The sequence below is a fragment of the Lepus europaeus genome, chromosome 1 (genome assembly GCF_033115175.1).
Source record: "Lepus europaeus isolate LE1 chromosome 1, mLepTim1.pri, whole genome shotgun sequence".
Classification (NCBI taxonomy): domain Eukaryota; kingdom Metazoa; phylum Chordata; class Mammalia; order Lagomorpha; family Leporidae; genus Lepus; species Lepus europaeus.
The window spans coordinates 65,141,145-65,162,011 of NC_084827.1; the positions used below are offsets into that span (position 1 = coordinate 65,141,145).

General features: G+C 43.0%; 1 protein-coding gene across 2 annotated transcripts in view; it reads right to left on the reverse strand.

Annotated features, from left to right (window-relative positions):
- Positions 1-20,355, reverse strand: part of UGGT1 (UDP-glucose glycoprotein glucosyltransferase 1) — a 120,465-nt gene extending 100,110 nt beyond the window's left edge. For both annotated transcript variants that reach the window (XM_062183271.1, XM_062183198.1), the window contains exons 1-4: positions 20,140-20,355; positions 13,923-14,058; positions 7,062-7,144; positions 4,001-4,131 (exon numbers count right to left, since the gene is read on the reverse strand). In XM_062183271.1, the coding sequence (XP_062039255.1) occupies positions 4,001-4,131; positions 7,062-7,144; positions 13,923-14,058; positions 20,140-20,197 (408 nt within the window). In that variant the 5' untranslated portion in view covers positions 20,198-20,355. The remainder of the gene's footprint in view (positions 1-4,000; positions 4,132-7,061; positions 7,145-13,922; positions 14,059-20,139) is intronic.
- Positions 20,356-20,867: the final 512 nt, after the last annotated feature.

Genomic DNA, 20,867 nt, shown 5'->3' on the forward strand with positions numbered 1-20,867 from the left:
ACAGTGTGATATCAGTGTTATATACAGACAAAAACACCAATGGATTAGAATAGAAAGTCCAGAAATAAATCCTCACAAACATGGCAAAATGATTTTCAACAAGGATGGCAAAACCACTCAAAGGAGAATGCATAGTCCTTTCGATAAATGCTGCTAGAAACACTGGTTATCCAAATGTAAAAGAATGAAGGTGTATCCTTATCTCACACCATATATAAAAATTAATTCAAAATGGATCACAAACCTAATATAATAAACCTATAAATATAAAAGCTGAAACAATATAACTTCCCCACCTCCAATCCAGCTCCCTGCTGGTGGCCTGGGAAAAGCAGCAAAGAATGACCCAAGTGTTTGGGCCCCTGCCACTCATGTGGAAGACCCAAATGAAGCTCCTAGCTTCGGCCTGGCAAGCCCCTGGCCATTATGGCCAACTGCGGAGTGATCAGCAGATGGAAGCTTGCTTGCTTGCATATGTGTGCTGTATCACTCCCTCACTCTGTAACTCTTTCAAATAAATAAATCTTTTATTTATTAACTTTTATTTACTATACACACACACACACACACAAGTATATACATAACTCTTAGAAGAATAACTCAAGGCCAGCGCCGTGGCTTAACAGGCTAATCCTCCACCTTGCGGCGCCGGCACACCGGGTTCTAGTCCCGGTCGGGGCGCCGGATTCTATCCCGGTTGCCCCTCTTCCAGGCCAGCTCTCTGCTATGGCCCGGGAAGGCAGTGGAGAATGGCCCAAGTCCCTGGGCCCTGCACCCGCATGGGAGACCAGGAGAAGCACCTGGCTCCTTGCTTCGGATCAGCGAGATGCGCCGGCCGCAGCGGCCATTGGAGGGTGAATCAATGGCAAAAAGGAAGACCTTTCTCTCTGTCTCTCTCTCTCTCACTATCCACTCTGCCTGTCCAAAAACTAAAAAAAAAAAAAAACCCTACTCCATTACATTTGATTATGTTTAAAAAAAAAAGAATAACTCAAGTACTTGGGTTCTTGACATCAATGGGAGACCAGGATTGAATACCCTGCTCCTGACATCAGCCTTGCCCAACCCCAGCTACTGTGGACATCTGGGAAGTGAATCAGCAGATGGAAAATCTCTCATTCTCTGTCTCTGTTCTCCAATACATAAAACAAATGAATAAACATTTAAAAATCAAAATATCTAGAACATAAAAGAACTCCTAGAGCTTTAAGAGCTTAACAACAAAAACCAAACAATAGATCTATTCTGATCTATTCAGACTCAATTCTGATCAAGCCTCTGGATCCAACCACCAATCTGCAGAAAACAGAAGATAGAAGAATAAGTTGAACAGCATCAAGAATATGTGATTCAGGCCGGCATTGTGGCATAGCAGGTAAAGCTGCCGCCTGAAGTACAGCATCCAATATGGGTGCCAGTTCTAGTCCTGGCTGCTCCTCTTCCAGTCAAGCTCTCTGCTTTGGCCTGGGAAAGCAGTAACGATGGCCCAAGTGCTTGGGCCCTTGTACCCATGTGGGAGACCCAGAAGAAGCTCCTGGCTCCTGGCTTCGGATCAGCCCAGATCTGACCATTGCAGCCATTTGGGGAGTGAACCAGCAGTTGGAAGATCTCTTTTTCTCTCTACTTCTGCCTCTCTGTAACTCAGACTTTCAAATAAATATATCTTAAAAAAAAAAAAAAAAAAAGAATATGTGATCAAGAAAATACAGTGAAAAACATCTACAATGCAAAGTCCAAGTTATAAAGCAGAAGAAAGGGATGGAAAGAAAGCTTGTAAATTAAAAGATGAATGGCCGGCGCCACAGCTCACTAGGCTAATCCTCCGCCTTGCGGCGCCGGCACACCGGGTTCTAGTCCCGGTCGGGGCACCGATCCTGTCCCGGTTGCCCCTCTTCCAGGCCAGCTCTCTGCTGTGGCCAGGGAGTGCAGTGGAGGATGGCCCAAGTCCTTGGGCCCTGCACCCCATGGGAGACCAGGAGAAGCACCTGGCTCCTGCCATCGGATCAGCGCGGTGCGCTGGCCGCAGCGCGCTACCGCGGCGGCCATTGGAGGGTGAACCAACGGCAAAAGGAAGACCTTTCTCTCTGTCTCTCTCTCACTATCCACTCTGCCTGTCAAAAATAAAAAAAAAAAAAAAATTAAAAAAAAAAAAAAGATGAATGAAAAACTGGGGCCACTCTGTGGCACACCAGGTAAAGCCACTGCTTGAGGTGCTGGCATCCCATATGGGCAACAGTTTGAGTCCCAGCTGCTCCACTTCCGATCCAGCTCTCTGCTATGGCCTGGGAAAGCAGCAGAAGATGGCCCAAGTCCTTGGGCCCCTGCACCCACATGGGATACTCAGAAGCAGCTCCTGACTTAGGATCGGCCCAGCTCCAGCCATTGTGGCCATTTGGGGAATGAACTAGCGGAAGGAAGATTTCTCTCTCTCCCTGACTCCGCCTCTCTGTAACTCTGTCTTTCAAATATATAAATAAATCATTATTTAAGAAAAGATTAATGAAAAATTACCAACTTTTTTAAACTGGGCAAGGCCTAAATAATGGATAGCAATGTCCTCTTATGCATGGTACAGGAGTATAATGGGTCACTCCAACAGGAGTTGAGAGAGTAGCACCTTTTGGAGAGCAAAAGCAGACTATGAAAGAAGACATGGGAGATTCTAGGGCGCCTAGCTAAGTCTGACTTCCCACCTAGGTAAAGTTATAAGGATGCTCCCTTTATAATAATAGTCATTATTCTTTATGCGTGCTGTGAGTGGTTTTCTGTATGTTTTATTATGTAATAAAAATGGTTTTACTAACATTTCTTTATATAAAATATCCAGTCAATATACACATCTTTGTCTCTTCTGTTTTTCTCTTTCACAGAATTCAAACACAATTTTCACAGGATTCAAACACAAAAATGGAATTCACAGAGCACTAAGCAGACACATTTTTAAAGTCTCTTATTAATTGAAGAAACCAGATCGTGTTCCTATAAATGTCTTACATTTCCTAACTCCTAATGTTTTACATGGCACAACAGGACAATCATGGTTAACTACTGTATATTTCAAAACAGCCAGTAGACAGGACTTTGGATGTTTGCAACACAAAGAAATGATAAATGTCTGAGGTGTTAGAAATGCTAATTACCCTGATCTGTTCATTACACATTACATTGTACTGAAATGCCAAACTTGCCCCCATAAATAGATACAATCACTATGATTCAATTAAATTTTTAAGAAAATTTCCCACATTCTGGATTTTCCTGACTGCATATCTATAGTGTTGTTTGACATTTCTTAGCTCCTGTATTTCCTGTGTGAACTGATTTTAGAGCTACAGGCTGTGATCAGATGTACGCTCACTGGCTTGGCAAAATTATACTTCCCAGGTTGTGTCACATAAATAACCTCTGTCTCTATTTTGTGTGGATATTTTCTTTCTCTCAAATTAAAATAAAGGCTGTGACCAGCACTGTGGTTTAGCGGGCAAAGCCACCACCTGCAGGGCTGGCATCTCGTATGGGCACTGGTTGGAGTCCTGGCTCCTCCACATCCAATCCAGCTCTCTACTACAGCCTGAGAAAGCAGAAGATGGCCCAAATCCTTGGGCCCCTGCACCAGCATAGGAAGACCTGGAGGAAGCTCCAGGCTTCTGTCTTCAGATCGGTGCAGATCCAGCCATTGTGGTCAACTGGGAAGTAAACCAGCAGATGGAAGATCTCTCTCTCTCTCTCTGCCTCTCTTTCTCTCTCTGTGTAACTGACTTTCAAACGAATAAATAATAAATCTTAAAAAAAAAAACAAAAAAGGCAAATTTTTCTAGATCTGTAATTTGAAGGCACAATATCAATTTTGCTTATTATTTTAATACAAATCATAGATCCCAAAAAATTTCAGGCCAGAAAGTTCCAGTTCTGTTAATTCTATCACAGGACAGCTGTAATTTATCTCATCATCAAGTCATACTCGCTAGAAAAAACTGTTCTCTGGAGGTACTGGACTTACCTGTTGGAAGGCTTGAATTGTGGCTGAGTAAGAACGCAGAGATAGACAAAATTTCAACAAATTCTGCTGAAGAGGTGACAGAAATTGAAATGCAGTTTCCAATACTGCCTGATAATAGGAATAATCAGTACCTGTCAAAGAGAAACATTCATCAAAATAACTGTACATGACTAGAGATATCCAAATGAAATAGCTCATAAAGTATAAAGCTATGTGTTACAAAGATATGTGACGGCAAAATCTTACCAGTGTAGTAAATTGAGCTGTTATCAAATGCTTCCAATTCCCTGGAGTACACAATTTAGTGAACTCTCTCAGTCTTCCCCACTTAGTTCAAACCACTCTCTCCCCTGGACGGCTACTTTGCTGCTGACCTGCATGACCTGACTTCCATCTATTTCCTCCAGAAGAAAGTAGCTATGAAACCAACTACTCAGGGCGGCTGGTCTGATCTCTCCCACAGGCTCCAACTCTTTTATTTTATCATTTTATTTATCCCGTTGTTGACTGAGTTATTTATTCACTGTCCATCCCTCAGCTAGGCTCTGGGCCTCCTCCAATAGGCAGAGGCTCTGTCTGGTTTACTTATCTTTATATCCTCAGTATCAAGTCTATGTTATCTACTCAAGCAACAACAAAAACACTTGAGCAGTATAATGAATGAAGTAGAGAGTATTAGAGGATATTGAGGAAGATTTAAAGCCTGAGGAGAAGCATTTAAACAAAAAGTTAGATCAAATTATTTGAAAGAGAAAAAATATCTACGTATCATTATGAAAAAATTCCAAGATAAATGGACAGCAGCACAAGGTACAAAACAATATAAATAGAAAGCTATCATTTTTTACTAGTAGAATGAAATGTAAGAAGACATGGGGCCGGCACTATGGCCTGAAGTGCTGGCATCCCATATGGGTGCTAGTTCGAGACCCAACACTTCCATTTCCAATCCAGCTCTCTGCTATGGCCTGGGAAAGCAGTGGAAGATGGCCCAAGTCCTTCAGCCCCCGCACCCACATGCCAGACCGGGAAGAAGCTCCTGGCTCCTGGCTTCGGATCAGCACAGCTCCGGCCATGGCAGCCAACTGGGGAGTAAACCATCGGATGGAAGACTCTCACTCTCTCTCTCTCTCTCTCTTTCTCTCTCTTTTTCTGCCTCTCCTTCTCTTTTTGTGTAACTCTGACTTTCAAATAAATAAATAAATCTTTAAAAAAAAAAGAAATGTAAGAAGACAAATTTGTGTATATATCATAAAAATCACAGAAAGTTAAAAAATTGATTTTAAATGGGATAAAAAGCAAAGGAAAATGGAAGAAACAAGGGCAGAAAGAGAACAGATTTTTGACTTCTGAATCAAACATCCATCCAAAAAACACCCCAAAATATTCAATTTTGAAAAGAAAAATACTAACGCTTTAAAAAACATAAAAGGTTTTATACTGTATTGGCATCTTCTACATGGAAAAAAAGACCAGGAATAAATAGACAGAAGTATTTCAAAGAATATGTGGAATAATAGAACTAAAAGGTAAGTTTATTTTGGTGCAAAATTTTTTTTGAAATCTGTGTAGTTTTTTCATAATACATATTTTTCTTGAACTTTTGAGATACCTTATATATATGGATTTCAAAAACTTTTCACCAAAATAAATTTATCTTTTAATTCTATTTTCCACAAACTTTTTGAGGTATTCTCATACCTTAAAATGTTGCCAGAAAGTTAATGGTGTCAATCTTTGAGTTGTAGGAATATGAATAATATTTCAAAGCAAAAAAGCATTTAACATAATTTTATTATCACTTCTAACAATTTATACTGCCATAACTTTAACCAAGGACATGTATCATTTATATTGAAGACATTTCAGTTTAAACATCACAATTCAAATTTTATTATAAAACCCATTTTGATAAATCTGTCCTATGAAATCTTTAAAGCAAAATGACTTTTTGATAACTTGACTCTAATTTAGAGAACTAAAACTCACATGTGCTTTTTCAAAGCCTTTATGTATTTTAAGGAAAAAAGCAGATTCACATGATTTTTTTTTTTGACAGGCAGAGTGGACAGTGAGAGAGAGAGACAGAGAGAAAGGTCTTCCTTTGCCGTTGGTTCACCCCCCAGTGGCCGCTGCGCTACAGCCGGCACACCACGCTGATTCGAAGCCAGGAGCCAGGTGCCTCTCCTGGTCTCCCATGAGGATGCAGGGCCCATGGACCTGGGCCATCCTCCACTGCACTCCTGGGCCACAACAGAGAGCTGGACTGGAAGAGGAGCAACCAGGACAGAATCTGGCGCCCCAACCAGGACTAGAACCCGGGATGCCGGTGCCACAGGCAGAGGATTCGCCTAGTGAGCCATGGCACCGGCCTTACATGATTTTTTAATAAATTATTTTTCTAACATTAAAATGTTAGTCAACTTTGTTAAGATTAACCGCAGTCATACAATTTTCAAATATTCTCTCTTCAATAAGGATGTATACCTTATACTCATATATCAGTATCATTAACTATTAATGTTCACACCCTATACATTTATTAAGTTAGAAAATATCTATGAAAGCAAAGTATAAAAGAATGACACAGAAAACATTAATTTGATGCCCTCACACTCAAGCTGTAAGTGGCTGGCAGGAATACCGGAGAACATTATGGAAGGCGCTAACTTAATAACAATTTACAGGTAATGGATCAGCCATGTCATTAGTTCACAACAAAACAAAGAACAGATCAAATCAGATGGTTATTAAGTTAATACTAAATGATTTAAAATGAAATGTACTTCCACAAAATATTCACCTAGCACTTTAATAAAAGAACATAAGAGAACAAAAACAGCGAAAATAACTAAAGGTTATACAGTCAGAATTATACATTGTTTCAAAAAAAATCATTTGGGTTGTGTTGGCTCTTCCTGGCTACTATTACCACTGCAATCATTAAAGATTAAAATGTTTTCCATTAATTGCCATGCCACACATACTATAAAAGAGACTGGTTTTTTTTCTATGATTTTCCCAGACACCAAAGTCAAAGAAGAATTTGCTTCAATGTTACCGTGATGATCTGAGGATCGAATGTTTTGACTGGCTTCTACAAAATTCCAGAATTTCTCTTGACTGTCTTCTGCTAAAAACTCACTGGGAGAAAAGAAGAAAATGTCAGAAATTATACAACTGTATAAAAGCTTTCAATATCAACTCTATTTCTAAAGAGAGTAAAAACAGGTTTTAAAGGTTCCAAATGCCCATGGTTGGGCTTCAATTTATAATACATATTATACACAAGAATGTAGTATATCTATCTTGTTCATGATAAAAAACTTTAACTTATTAGATATTAACTTATTAGCTTAATGATGTATTCACTTACTAGCTTTGATAGCTATTTCTTAAAAGAGACCTGAAAATCATAAAAAATACAGTAAAACAGGCAAGTCCCAATATAAAGTTTATCAAATCTCATTGGCAAAAATGCTGTCAGTAATAGAACAGTAAATGCAGCACATTACAATCTTTAACATTCATAAATTCCAATTTTCAAGATCACCAAATTTTAGTTTAAAATCAGCACTGATCTAACAATGTCAGATCTAAGAACTTACTGCCATCTTAGTGTTCTTTTCAACTTTACACTATTAATCTAAAATAAAGGCTATTCTAAATTCCCCTTTATTCAAGAGTCTAAAAACCCCTAAAAGAAAATGTATGTAGTTGAATTATTTGTGTAAACTGATGATCTTCTCCATGGTATGAATTGTATTGGTGACTGCTGACTGTCTAAAAACAAGCTACAGATCTGGGTCTCAGCTTACCTAGCCAAAGGAAGATTTTCCCATTACTTGTCAACACTGGGCTATACAACTGTCACTCTACTCCACAGCTAGACACAGAAATATGGGAAAAATAAGAAACATTTCCTGGTAATGCATAACTTCTCTAAAAATAGGTTTCTGAAAATTCCCATTATCATAATGTAATAAATTAGTCAGCACCTCCTTCAGAGAGTATTTCTCTAGGGTGCCTAGTAACTGACACAGACACCACACTAACCTTAGAATACAGTCTAAGGAAACAGGTACTAAGACAGATAGGTCATGACAGGCAAATAAACACCAGATGCATGAACTAAAGCCCCATCTGTAGGATAAGCTGGCAGAGTAGGGCAGAAAACACACACAACAATTGCGGTGGTGAGAAGGACTCACTTAGGTTAAGACTCCTGGTAAAGGCCATATGCAAATAAGCACATGCTTTTCACATAATTACAGAAAAACTTCTAGAAACACATTTTTTCATCCCACTAATACATAAGTCTTAGAGGTCTAAACTTGGAATAGTAATAAGAAAATTAATTATTATATCCAGTGAAATAATCCAGGGCAGAGGAGAATATAAACTTCTGAAAGGAGTGCTGTTCATTTTTTAAAATAGTATATTGAAGCTTGTTTGTATATTTATATTGTGTTTTAGCTTCTCACACTTATTCCATCGGGTAAAAAAAATTTATGGCCTTACAGATAAAATTTTGAAGATTTGCTTTAAAATATTACAGTGGAGAAATGAAATGATATGAGATCTTGGATTTACTTTTTTTTTTTTTAGGATTTTATTTATTTCTTTGAAAGGTAAAGTTACTGACGGTGAGAAGGAGAGACAGAGAAAAAGGTCTTCCATACATTGGTTCACTCCCCAAATGGCAGCAACAGCTGGAGCTGGGCCGATCCAAAGCCAGGAGCTTATTCCAGGTTTCCTATGGGGGTGCAGGGACCCAAGCACTTGGGCCATCTTCTACTGCTTCCCAGGCATTAGCACAGCGCTGGATTGGAAGAAGAGCAGCCAGGACTAGAACTCATGCCCATATGGGATGCCAGTGCTACAGGCAGAGGATTAACCTACTGCAACACAGTGCTGGCCCCTGGATTTACTTTCAAACATTCCAAAGCGGGTAATGATGGTGGTCACTGGACTTGAATTCACAATTGCTAAAAGTAGGTGATATATTCAGGGGGAATACATTGTACCATTCTCTTCACTTATGAAAGATTCCAAATGGCATAATGAAAAGTTTTGAATCTATGAGACAAAAGAAAAAACTACATAAAACCTAAATGTGCACAAGATAGTCCAATCTGGTGGTCAACTTGCTTTCTGGAAGCTCAGAATTTGTCTTCCTTTACTACAGGACTCGATGGGAACGGGAAGAGAATGTTTAAGGCAGATCTACTTATATGATAGTCACTAAACTATGCCAGGCATATTCACCCAGGCCCTCAAAGCCTCACAGCCACCTGAATTATAAATGTTTTTTGAATGAAAGAATTGCAATTCAGAGACATGATGAACTTGATTAAGGGCACAGATTCGTATGTGAAAAAGCTGGGATATTAATTCAAGTCTCAATGACCTATACCTCTATCAAGTTGCATATTGGCCCATTACAGTATCTGAAACTCAATAATTGATTATTGGTTTTGATTTTAAAACATATTAACAGGGCCAGTGCTGTGGCATAGTGGGTAAAGCCACCGCCTGCAGTTCCAGCATTCCATATGGGGGCCGGTTCAAGCCCTGGCTCCTCCACTTCCAATCCAGCTCTATGCTGTGCCCTTGGAAAGGAGCAGAAGATGGCCCAAGTCCTTGGGCCCCTGCACACACGTGGGAGACCCTGAGGAAGCTCCTAGCTCCTGGCTTCAGATCGGCACAGCTTCTGCCTTTGTGGCCATCTGGGGAGTGAACCAGAGGATGGAAGACCTCTTTCTCTGCATCTCCTCTCTCTAAGTAACTCTGATATTCAAATAAATAAATAAATCTTTAAAAATATATATTAACATAATATTTCCGTTAGTAACTATAGCTACTCAAAACAAATCCAGGGTCGGCACTGCAGCTCACTAGGCTAATCCTCTGCCTGTGGCGCCAGCACACCGGGTTCTAGTTCCGGTTGCCCCTCTTCCTGTCCAGCTCTCTGCTGTGGCCTGGGAGTGCAGCGGAGGATGGCCAAGTGCTTGGGCCCTGCACCCGCATGGGAAACCAGGATAAGCACCTGGCTCCTGGCTTCGGATCAGCGTGGTGCGCCAGCCGCAGCAGCCATTGGAGGGTGAACCAACAGTAAAGGAAGACCTTTCTCTCTGTCTCTCTCTCTCACTGTTCACTCTGCCTGTCAAAAAAAAAAAAAACCCAGGCTTTTACACGAATCAAATATAAACATCATATCACAGACAATCAAAAACTATCACCCCTCCACAAATAAAAATCTAAAAACATTGCGCCAGCACTGTAGTGCAGTAGGTTAATCCTCCACCTGTAGCACCGGCATCCCATATGCATGCTGGTTCTAGTCCTGGCTGCTCCTCTTCCAATCCAGCTCTCTGCTAAGGCCTGGGAAAGCAGTAGAAGATGGCCCACGTGCTTGAGCCCCTGCACCCACGTGGGAGACCTAGAAGCTCCTGGCTTCAGATCAGCGCAGCTCTGGCCATTGCGGCCATTTGGGGAGTGAACCAGCAGATGAAAGACATTTCTCTCTAACTCTCACTCTCACTGTCTGTAACTCTACCTCTCAAATAAATAAATAAAAATAAAATCTTTAAAAAAAAAAAAAAAAAAAAAGAACAGTACTACTTTAGTCCCTAGGGGCTAGAAACAAAGAAGGCAAAGGAAGCATGGGAGCTGCATGCCTGGATGTGCAGAAAGACCCTCTCACCCTTCGTCCCCATGTGGACAGAGTGCAGTGAGGCATCAGCAGGGTCTGCCATGGACATGGCAGGGCAGGACAGTGGCCTCAGCTAGCACTGGCGATGAGTGCAATGTGCTTCAAATAAGCAGAGCTTGTAACTGACTTGCCTGCATATCCCTGTACCTCAGCAAACTGTACGTGAACAGCCATGGAGAAAAGGTCTGAAAATAGGGACCCCTAAAGGCAAATAACCAGAAATATCATGAAAAGGAAATGTCTGTGATGGAGAAATCAGTGAAGGAAACACTACAACCACTCTTCCAGCCACAGGGGATGGTCCACGGATGAAGGTACCCCATTCTATATATACCATGTTTCTTTCTATACACACATCCCTATGATAAAGTTTAATCTACAGATTAATCATAATCGTAACCATAATAATTAACAGCAAAAAAGAACATTTACGACAATATATTCTAATGAAAGTTATTTAAAACATATGAATCATCTATGGAATTTTCCATTTAAAAATTTTTTTTTTTGACAGGCACAGTGGACAGTATGAGAGAGAGAGAGAGAGAGAGAGAGAGAGAGAGAGAGAAAGGTCTTCCTTTGCCATTGGTTCACCCTCCAATGGCCGCCACAGCCGGCGCACCACGCTGATCCGAAGGCAGGAGCCAGGTGTTTATCCTGGTCTCCCATGGGGTGCAGGCCCCAAGCACTTGGGCCATCCTCCACTGCACTCCCAGGCCATAGCAGAGAGCTGGCCTGGAAGAGGGGCAACCGGGACAGGATCCGGAGCCCCGACTGGGACTAGAACCCGGTGTGCCAGCGCCGCAGACGGAGGATTAGCCTGTTGAGCCGCGGTGCCGGCCTCCATTTAATATTTTCTAACAACAGGGTTGGCCACAGGCAACTGAAAGTGTAGAAAGTGACACTGTGGATAATAGGGGTCTACTGTAGACCCCTTCCACTGCACAGTGAGCATAGAAACTGGAGAGGTAGAGCAAGAAAAGCTGACATTTGAACATACTTTCTCCAAAGTCCATAGATGTATGCCACAAGAATCTTAGGACAATGTACAAATAACCAATTAGTAGTGTAAATACAAGTGAGAATAAGGAAAATCAGTCTGCTAAGAATGTGAAGCAGAATATCACAACCCATCTGCGGCAGTTAACTGCACAAAATCCTTCAGAAAATGATAGATGGTAAGTCTCGATGACTTAGATGTACTCTAGACAAATCATCTAACAGGAGATTAGCAAAAAGGAAACGCTCAGTCAGTAGAACTGGCTCAGGCAGTCTAGGATTTCAGTTGTTTCACTTTTCTGACTACTCTGTATCTAATAAAGTTCTTTTATTTATTTATTTATTTATTTATTTATTTATTTATTTATTTTTGACAGGCAGAGTGGACAGTGAGAGAGAGAGACAGAGAGAAAGGTCTTCCTTTACCGTTGGTTCACCCTCCAATGGCCGCTGTGGCCGGCGCACCGCGCTAATCTGAAGCTGGGAGCCAGGTGCTTCTCCTGGTCTCCCATGGGGTGCAGGGCCCAAGCACTTGGGCCATCCTCCACTGCACTCCCAGGCCACAGCAGAGAGCTGGCCTGGAAGAGGGGCAACCGGGACAGAATCCGGTGCCCCAACCAAGACTAGAACCCAGTGTGCCGGCGCCGCAAGGTGGAGGATTAGCCTATTGAGCCGCGGTGCCAGCCCCTAATAAAGTTCTGACACTGGAGGAGTTCAACCCATTTATCAAAGTAGTTACTATAATACTCCATGCAATGTCTATAGTGAGTTTTTGAGTTTTGGCTTGGGGTTTGTTTTGGTTTTGGTTTTGTTGGCATTTCACTGCTGAGAAAAGCAAGGCACACAGAAATGATCGAGAACGTCAGGCTCCTGAGAAAGTCAAGGCCAGCTTTCCCATGAATCCTTTTAGCAATTACAGGCTAAGAGGTTTTTTTTCATAGCAGGTATAACTACTCATACACAATCAACATAACAAAACTCATGAACATTATATGAGGGATTAAGGAGAAAACATTACAAGACAGCTTCTGAGTTGAAGAACAAGGTAAACCACAAAGTTAACTGAAGAGTCTCAGTGATGACAGAAATTTCTAGCACTATCAAATACTGAAACTTACCAAGTGCTTACTGTTCAATACACCTCATTCATCCTTTGGAAAGATTTTCTATCAATCCTAATTATATATTATTTGAAAGATATAAAACTGGCTGCACATAGACATTTCTATTACAAACACTTGCTAAAAAGCATAGTTGGAATATAAAATTTCCCAGGAAATTATTAACTGCATTGTATTTTACTGATTTTAAAATATCTTTGTTTTATGAAAAATTCTATCACTTCTAATTGTAAGATAACTTCTTGATATGATTGGAAATGCATCCTGATTTTGGAGATGTTAAAATGTAGAACATGAACATCTCAGGACAGAATACAAACCTGTCTTTCCTCAGCTTCCCCCTGTACTTTCTTTTCTTGGATCGTCTGCCAAGTTCTTAGCAGGAGCACATCCTCTCTCTCTCACTTTGTCAAGCCCTTCTCTTCCCCTCACCGAACGCTTCTTAAAACTTTCTTCAAGAGCTGGCGCTGTGGCGTGGCAGGTGAGGCCGCAACCTGCAGTGCCATAATCCCATGTGGGCGCTGGTTCAAGTCCTTCCAATCCAGCTCTCTTATGGCCTGGGAGAGCAGTGGAGGATGGACTTGGGCCCCTGCACCCTCATGGAAGTCCTGAAGGAGACTCCTGGCTCCTGGCTTTAGATCGGTACAGCTCCAGCCATTGAGGCCAGTTGGGAAGTGGACCAGCGGATGGAGGACCTCTCTCTCTGCCTCTCCTCTCTCTGTGTAACTCTGACTTTCAAATGAATAAGTAAGTCTTTAAAAAAAAAAAAAAGAACTTTCTTCAAATAAGTAGAAAACTTCTTGTAACTACAACTCTCTCTTCCCTAGTTACTACATTCACAGCCTTCCCAGAAGACAACACAATTGAATCAACACAATCTATTTGTCTCAATAACTTCCTAAATAGCTCAATGAATCAACACAGCTCTCTCCTTGTGAAAGATTCCATGCCCTAACAGCCTTTGGAGAGCGCACCACATCCACTGAAAGGGATCTGAATGCATTTAATGCTGATCATCTCACTTCCTACAGTCACTACAAGAGTCTACATTTACACTCACATGTGTGAAAGGGGGGAAAGGTCTTACCTGGCTTCTAACAACAATGGGGTGGAAAACCACTTTGTGGTCAGAGAGGTCGTAACGGCTTTTGAGTCTGCCTTTACTGCAGAGAACAACCACAGTCCAGTGAGCACAATCAGGAGTCCCATTTTATAGCAAGCCCCTAAAATGAAAGAGTTTTGGAACAAGGTAACATTAAAATGTGAATATGTGCAGACAGAAAATAACAATCTTAATACTTGGAGACACAAAATAACATTAAAGTTACAGAAGCAAATGCTTTGAAATAAGAGGGCACTTGGAAGAGTTCATAAAAAATGGAATTCAGGGTCAGAGCAGCGGGTTAAATCCCTGGCCTGAAGTGCTGGCATCCCATGTGGGCGCCAGTTCTAGTCCCAGCTGCTCCTCTTCCAATCCAGCTCTCTGCTATGGCCTTGGATAGCAGAAGATGGCTCAAGTCCTTGGGCCCATGCACCCACATGGTTAGACCCAGAAGAAGTTCCTGGCTCCTGGCTTCGGATCGGTGCAGCTTCGACCGTTGCAGCCATCTGGAGAGGGAACCAGCAGATGGAAGACCTCTCTCTCTGTCGCTACCTCTCTCTGTAGCTCTTTCAAATAAATAAAATAAATCTTTATAAAAAGTGGAATTCAAAGTTTATTCAGGTGCAAAATATTTTTGAAATCCAGGCAGTTTTCTTCATTAATGCATTTCTCATAAACTTTTTGAAGATCCCTCATACGTACAGATTTCAAAGTTTTCATGCTCCAAAACAAAACCTTTTGAACCACACTTCATAGCTAGATAGTTAACAGATATCTGCTGAGTGACCCACACATAACCAGAGGCATGGAGCTAGTTACGTTCCTTCCCACAGAGGATCTACTTCATTTCCTGGGGCCTCCATGCTACAGACAAACTCTGCTGGTGGCACACAGATTGCACATAACCACAGGAGAACAAGCAGGTGAAGGGTGACAAAGACACTGAAATTAAGCTGCAAGCTAGGAAATGCTGGCTGGCAGAGGCTGGAAGAGGCAAGTCTTCACCTAAAATTTCAGAAGGAACATGGTCCTGCCACATCTTGATTTAGGACTTCCAGCCCTCAGAAGTGTGTAAATTTCCATTCTAAGTCACCCCGTTTGGGGTGCTTCAGTATGGCAGCCCAAGGAAATTGATACAATGGATCTCGGATGTAACTTAACTCAAAGGTGGATTCTACAGCGATGGGCATCTGGCCTAGCAGTCACAACAGCAATGAGAATGCCGTGTCTCCTATCAGAGTTCCTAAGTCCCATTCCCTGCTCCAGTTCCTGACCTTCACTTCCTGCTAATATCCATTCTGAGAGGCAGTGGTGATGGCCCGAGTGATTAGGTCCCTGCCAAACACATGGGCGACCTGGATTGCATTCCCGGCTCCCAATTTCAGCTTGGCCCAGCTCCAGTCATCATAGGCATTAGAAGAGTAAGCCTGCAGATGGGAGTGCTCTTTCAAATAAATTCAACATGTTAATTTCTTTAAAAAGATGGTTCTGAAAGCCTGTGTCAACAGTAAAGTGGTATGGCCAAAGAATCAGCACCAGCCTCTCTGAGCACACTGAGATCCTTGCAAATGGCATCCAGGCCATTTCAGAAAAAGGACACCAGCAGCAGATTTCTCTGCTTTTTTCACCCCAGAAGTTGGCCTGGGGCCAGCACTGTGGTATAGCAGGTAAAGCTGTCGCCTGCAGTGCCAGCATCCCATATGGGTGCCAGTTGGAGTCCCAACTGTTCTACTTCAGATCCAGTTCCCTGCTAATGTGCCTGGGAAAACAGCAGAAGATGGCCCAAGTGCTTGGACCCCTGTATCCACATGGGAGACCCGGAAGAAGCTCCTAGCTCCTGGCTCCGGATCCTTTGCAGCCATTTGGGGAGTGAACCAGCAGACGGAAAATATCTAAGATATTTCTCTCTCTCCCTCTCACTGTTCCTTTCAAATAAATAAATAAATAAATCTTAAAAAAACAAAAACAACAAAATAAAAGTCTGCCTAACAGAAAGAAGTCTAATCAGACTTCCCCTTGAGCTATTTAAAAATTGACATCTAAGGCCCACTCATTTGAGTGGAAACAGAAGAGGTAACTGACTATGTGGAAAGCATTGAACCATTATATCTGGGCTTCCTAACGCTCCCCGATACAGTTATAAAATCCATCATTGAAGGAGAAGGGCCATCCTGGCAGAGCTGTTTAATATCTTCTTTTTACAAAAAGCATAATCATATGTGTTAACCTCTTAGCCCACATAACACACAATAGCTCCAAAGAACAATGCCAAAAAGTAAAATAAGTTATAATAACAGCAAAGCAGCTTTTTAAAGAGTTTTAAGTTCAGGTCTATGAGCTTCTTCAAAACAAAACAAAACAAATTTTGTATGAACATCCCATCTGCAAATATACTCTGAAGTATGTTTTAAACCAGCATTTGTAAACTTTGCTACAGAGAGAGACTGCAGAAACAAAAGAATACATGCATTAAAAAAAAAAAGTACACTGAAAATAAGAGCTAATCAAGCTAGAACTTTTGAGAATGAAACATGCTAGCATTGCTTCCTGGCTAAGGGAGGAGGAAAAACGTAGGCTCCTTTCAGGATTTAGTAAAGTTACTGACAATTTCCCAAAGAGGAGCAACTTGAGACCCAAACATTTGTGAACGTTCAACTTCAGACCACTCAAGAACTCTCTTAGGTCTATACACAGACACCCTCAAAAACCTGCTCTCTGTGATTCAAAAACACAAGCGGTAAAAAGAAAAAATCTTTACTTTTTTGGAGAGCTGTGTCCAATTCCTGAGTTTGCTGCTGGCTGGCAGTATAACCACAAGCAGGGTACCTAACTCTCCAGGTCCTTAATCTCCCAGACCACAAGTTAGGAATGACAGTATCTGCCACACAGGGTATATAAAAATCACTCTGAGGCCGGCGCCCTGGCTCAATAGGCTAATCCTCCGCCTTGCGGCGCCGGCACACTGGGTTCTAGTCCCGATCCTGTCCCGGTTGCCCCTCTTCCAGGCCAGCTCTCTGCGTGGCCAGGGAGTGCAGTGGAGGATGGCCCAAGTGCTTGGGCCCTGCACCCCATGGGAGACCAGGAGAAGCACCTGGCTCCTGCCATCGGATCAGCGCGGTGCGCCGGCCGCAGCGCACTACCGCGGCGGCCACTGGAGGGTGAACCAATGGCAAAAGGAAGACCTTTCTCTCTGTCTCTCTCTCACTGTCCACTCTGCCTGTCCAAAAAAAAAAAAAAATCACTCTGAATATAAAATAACAATATCTACCACATAGGGTACATAAAAATCACAGAGAATATAAAAATCACTTTGTAAAGTGCCAAGCACTAACTCAGACTTCATTGCAGACTCAGGCTGAGTATCACTTATCAAATGAAAAATAACTGTCTTCTAAGTTATTAAATGACACATCATTGCTATTACATAGCCTTGAAAATCTATCCACTATGGATAGGAAGAAAAATCAAATCCTCCCCCAAAAGTCACTGGGTTTCTAAATTGGACATGGAGCATACAAACTGTGTCCAAGCAGTGTTAGGCTACCAGCTACATTTACCATTTGTCCCAAAAGGGGCTAGGTGTACAATCCCTAGAAAGTGGTGATTCCTGATGGTAAGTCAGACACCACTGCACAATTACCCTAGGCAGACAGCACACGTTGAGTGGTGAGGGAGCGCACAGCACAACAAAAGTCCCTTGAGACAACTTTAGCATTTACTGAGCAGGGACTCTGGGCTAAGCATCATGGTAGGTGCTCTCCATGTACCAGGTTATCGAGTCCTTTTCTACAAAAGCCCGGGGACGGAAGCTCCTGAGGGCGGTAACCACGTCTGCTCTGTTCACCACAGTGACCAGCAGCCTGGCACACAGGTGATTCTCTATAAATGTGCTGCATGACTGGATGAAACACTGTCGTCTCCACTTGAAAAATAAGAAAATGAAGAGTTTGGAGAGGCTTATACCTTGGCACATCGGGCAAGTGACACAGTAATGCTTGGAACTTATACCTCCCTCTTTTTAAAGTTCTACAAGACATACTATCTCCCTCCATTCTCCAGTAGAAGAGGTAAGAACTGATCTGTGCAGACTCAGGCTGAGCAAACTGCTTGACTGTGAGAATCAAGGCAAATTCAAGGCTCATCTATGGGCCAAGTCCTTAGGCCACCGATGGCTGAGAGAGGAACAGTTTCAATCTGAAACCAAGGGAGTGGACCTGAACCCAGGGCCAAAGAAGACAGCCTGAAAGAACCACACCTAGGTTGGTTTAGGGGGCTGAATGTGAGTAAGCAAAGTGCTTCATCTGTCATGGTCACCATGCCTAGCATAATGCCTGAAACAGAGGAGGCGCTCAAAACAAAATAAACAGACACAGGTTTCATTTATTAAGGGATGAATGAAAGAAAACTGCAAAGAAAGGAGTGTGGCACCAAGGGTTAAATTCATCACAGAAAGGCCAGGACTGTCAAAAGGGTAAGAGTGAAAACCTACATACCTGTGACTAACCCAGAGGTCCCTGTGGACTGTTCTAAAAACAGACTGTGTGTTCTAGGAGGTACAGCACCATCATGGAGATGAGAATGGGAGAACACTACACGTTAAAGAAGAGCTTTGCCACCCTGACCCTACATTCCTGGTTTCCCAGGTAGTTCCAGAGGAAGAGGTTGTCTAGAGACAGACACCGGTCTCAGAAGTGGTCTTTCATTTGAGGGTGCTTTCATTTTGAGACCTCCCTGATCACTCTGACCCTAGTGGCTCTGATGTAGTCTGAACACCAACAGCTATCAGAATGTGCCATGTGGCATTGCGTGATGAGAGGTGCAATGCCCGGGCACGTGGAACAAACCAAAAACACTCTTTAGTTCCAGGCCCAAATGTATCAGCTCTCTGTAAGATCCTGGTATGCTGAAATTAAAACACTACGTCTTGCTCATTTATCTACAAGAAGGTATCCAGAATATTAACAAAAATTACGTATGTCAAATACTTTTTCACTTTTTTGGAAACTAGAGCAGGCATAAAAATTCTAAGTCATCACCAACTGTTTCTCCTTCCATATTTAAATGAAAGGCTGTAGTTAACATTCTCAAAAACAGCTTGGAAACTGCATGTCTGTAGATGGCCATCCAAGTTTCCACACGCATGCCCACAGCGAGGAAAACGTATTAAGAAGCGCTTTTCTGAGAAATAAATTAACTCCTCTAATAATTCAACATAATCTACACTTACACTTCCTAGCAAAGCCATTTGCTGTGAACCTAAATCTAACTTCGGTTAAAAGTAGTTACAAGACAGTTGATACGAAAATGACCACAGATGACTGCAGAAAAGTTCCAATAGCATTTCCCCCCCAGAGTTCAGTGTGTTCTCCTCAAGTTAAAGATGCAGTGCTACTCTACAGATATTACATTCATTCCTTTAATAGAGTTTCAGCTGAATGTATCAAAAGGAAGTCAAGTGAAAACGTTACAATCACCCAAGTTCTGTGGTGTTGTCAAATGGCTATTTAAAATGTCTTCAAACGCTTCCAAGTGTAGGAGATATTTTCAAGTGGGCACTTTGTACTAAAACTGACTGGCAACGTTTCCAAAACAATGTAACAGCAGCAAGGCACAAGCCCCGAAGACTTCAAACGCACAAAACATGCTCCTTCTCAAAGCCGGCAAGGAACGCTAAACAAGCCAGAGATTTTTGGCCAAGGAATCACACACTGCTCTCAGCCGCAACTTATTGGCGAAGTACGCAGATCGTCCCACAACCAAAAGTGAAACCGGATCATCCCATTCCCCGCCAACAGATCCTGGTGGTAAATGAAAATGACAAGCAACACGCATCACCCGAATGCAGCGACGGGAAACGGGAAACCTATAAAAGGAGCCAAGTCTTTCTCCAATCAGGGTCCTGCAAAGTGCTGGTTCTCTACCTACTGGCGGCCGGGCTGGTCCAAATTCGTGCGAGGACACTTCCCCCGCCACCTCCCGCACTGGGACACCCGGGGCTGAGGGGAGCCCGCGGCCACCCCCGCCAAACACACAGCTTGCCCGGGAGACCACACACTGACGGCTACCCCCGGCGCTCGCGGAGACCGGAGGGGAAACTGAGTCACCGGGGAGGTGGAAGCTCAAGGTGACCGGGGCACAGAGTCGTCTCGCCCCCCAGAACCTCTCCCGGGCCACGCGGCCTTCCCGTGCCCGCCCGGGATACCTGTCACCCGCCGCGCAACCGCGACACACGTGCCGCTCGCGGCCCCCTCGCAGCCCATCCCGGGCGGCGCTTCTTCCCCTGCAGCGTCTGCGACAACACCTGGGCGGGGCGGGACGGCAGCGGCAGCCGCGGCCAGAGCTGCACCAGTGAGAGGCCGACACGCGCCTTTCCCGCGGTTCGGCTCAGGAGCCGGACTCGCAGAGCTACAGCCCAGCTGCCGGCCGCCCCTTTACTTCCGCTTCCTTAAGGCGAGGGCCGGAGGACTTCCGGACACCGAGTCGTGACCGGCGCAGCCCAGAGTGTCGCGCAGGCGCCATCTTCTCTCCGGGGAGGCCCCGCCTCTCTGATCTCTCCCTCCCTTTGGTGTGGTGCGGGGCTGAGTGCGGGTTCTGAAGGTTTTGGGAAGATGAGTGGGGTCTGATACTGAGACCCCAGAATCTATACCTCTTACAGCACTTGTGTTAAAGCGCTGTTGCCCAATAAAGGACAAATTTATGTGCCTGAACCTGCTAAACTTCATCTTAAATCCTATAATTTGGTGGCTTCCGTTCCAGGGGACATAAGGAAGACTTTGAAGTTTATGAGCCGATTTACTTTATCTTATACGGGCTGTGATGGCTTAGTTCACTGGGATTACTAGTCCATGGAACTACAAACCACTCTTAAATTTTTTTGCAGTACATGACACTGAGGTCATTTTATCCACCCACAAATGAATACCTCTTTGG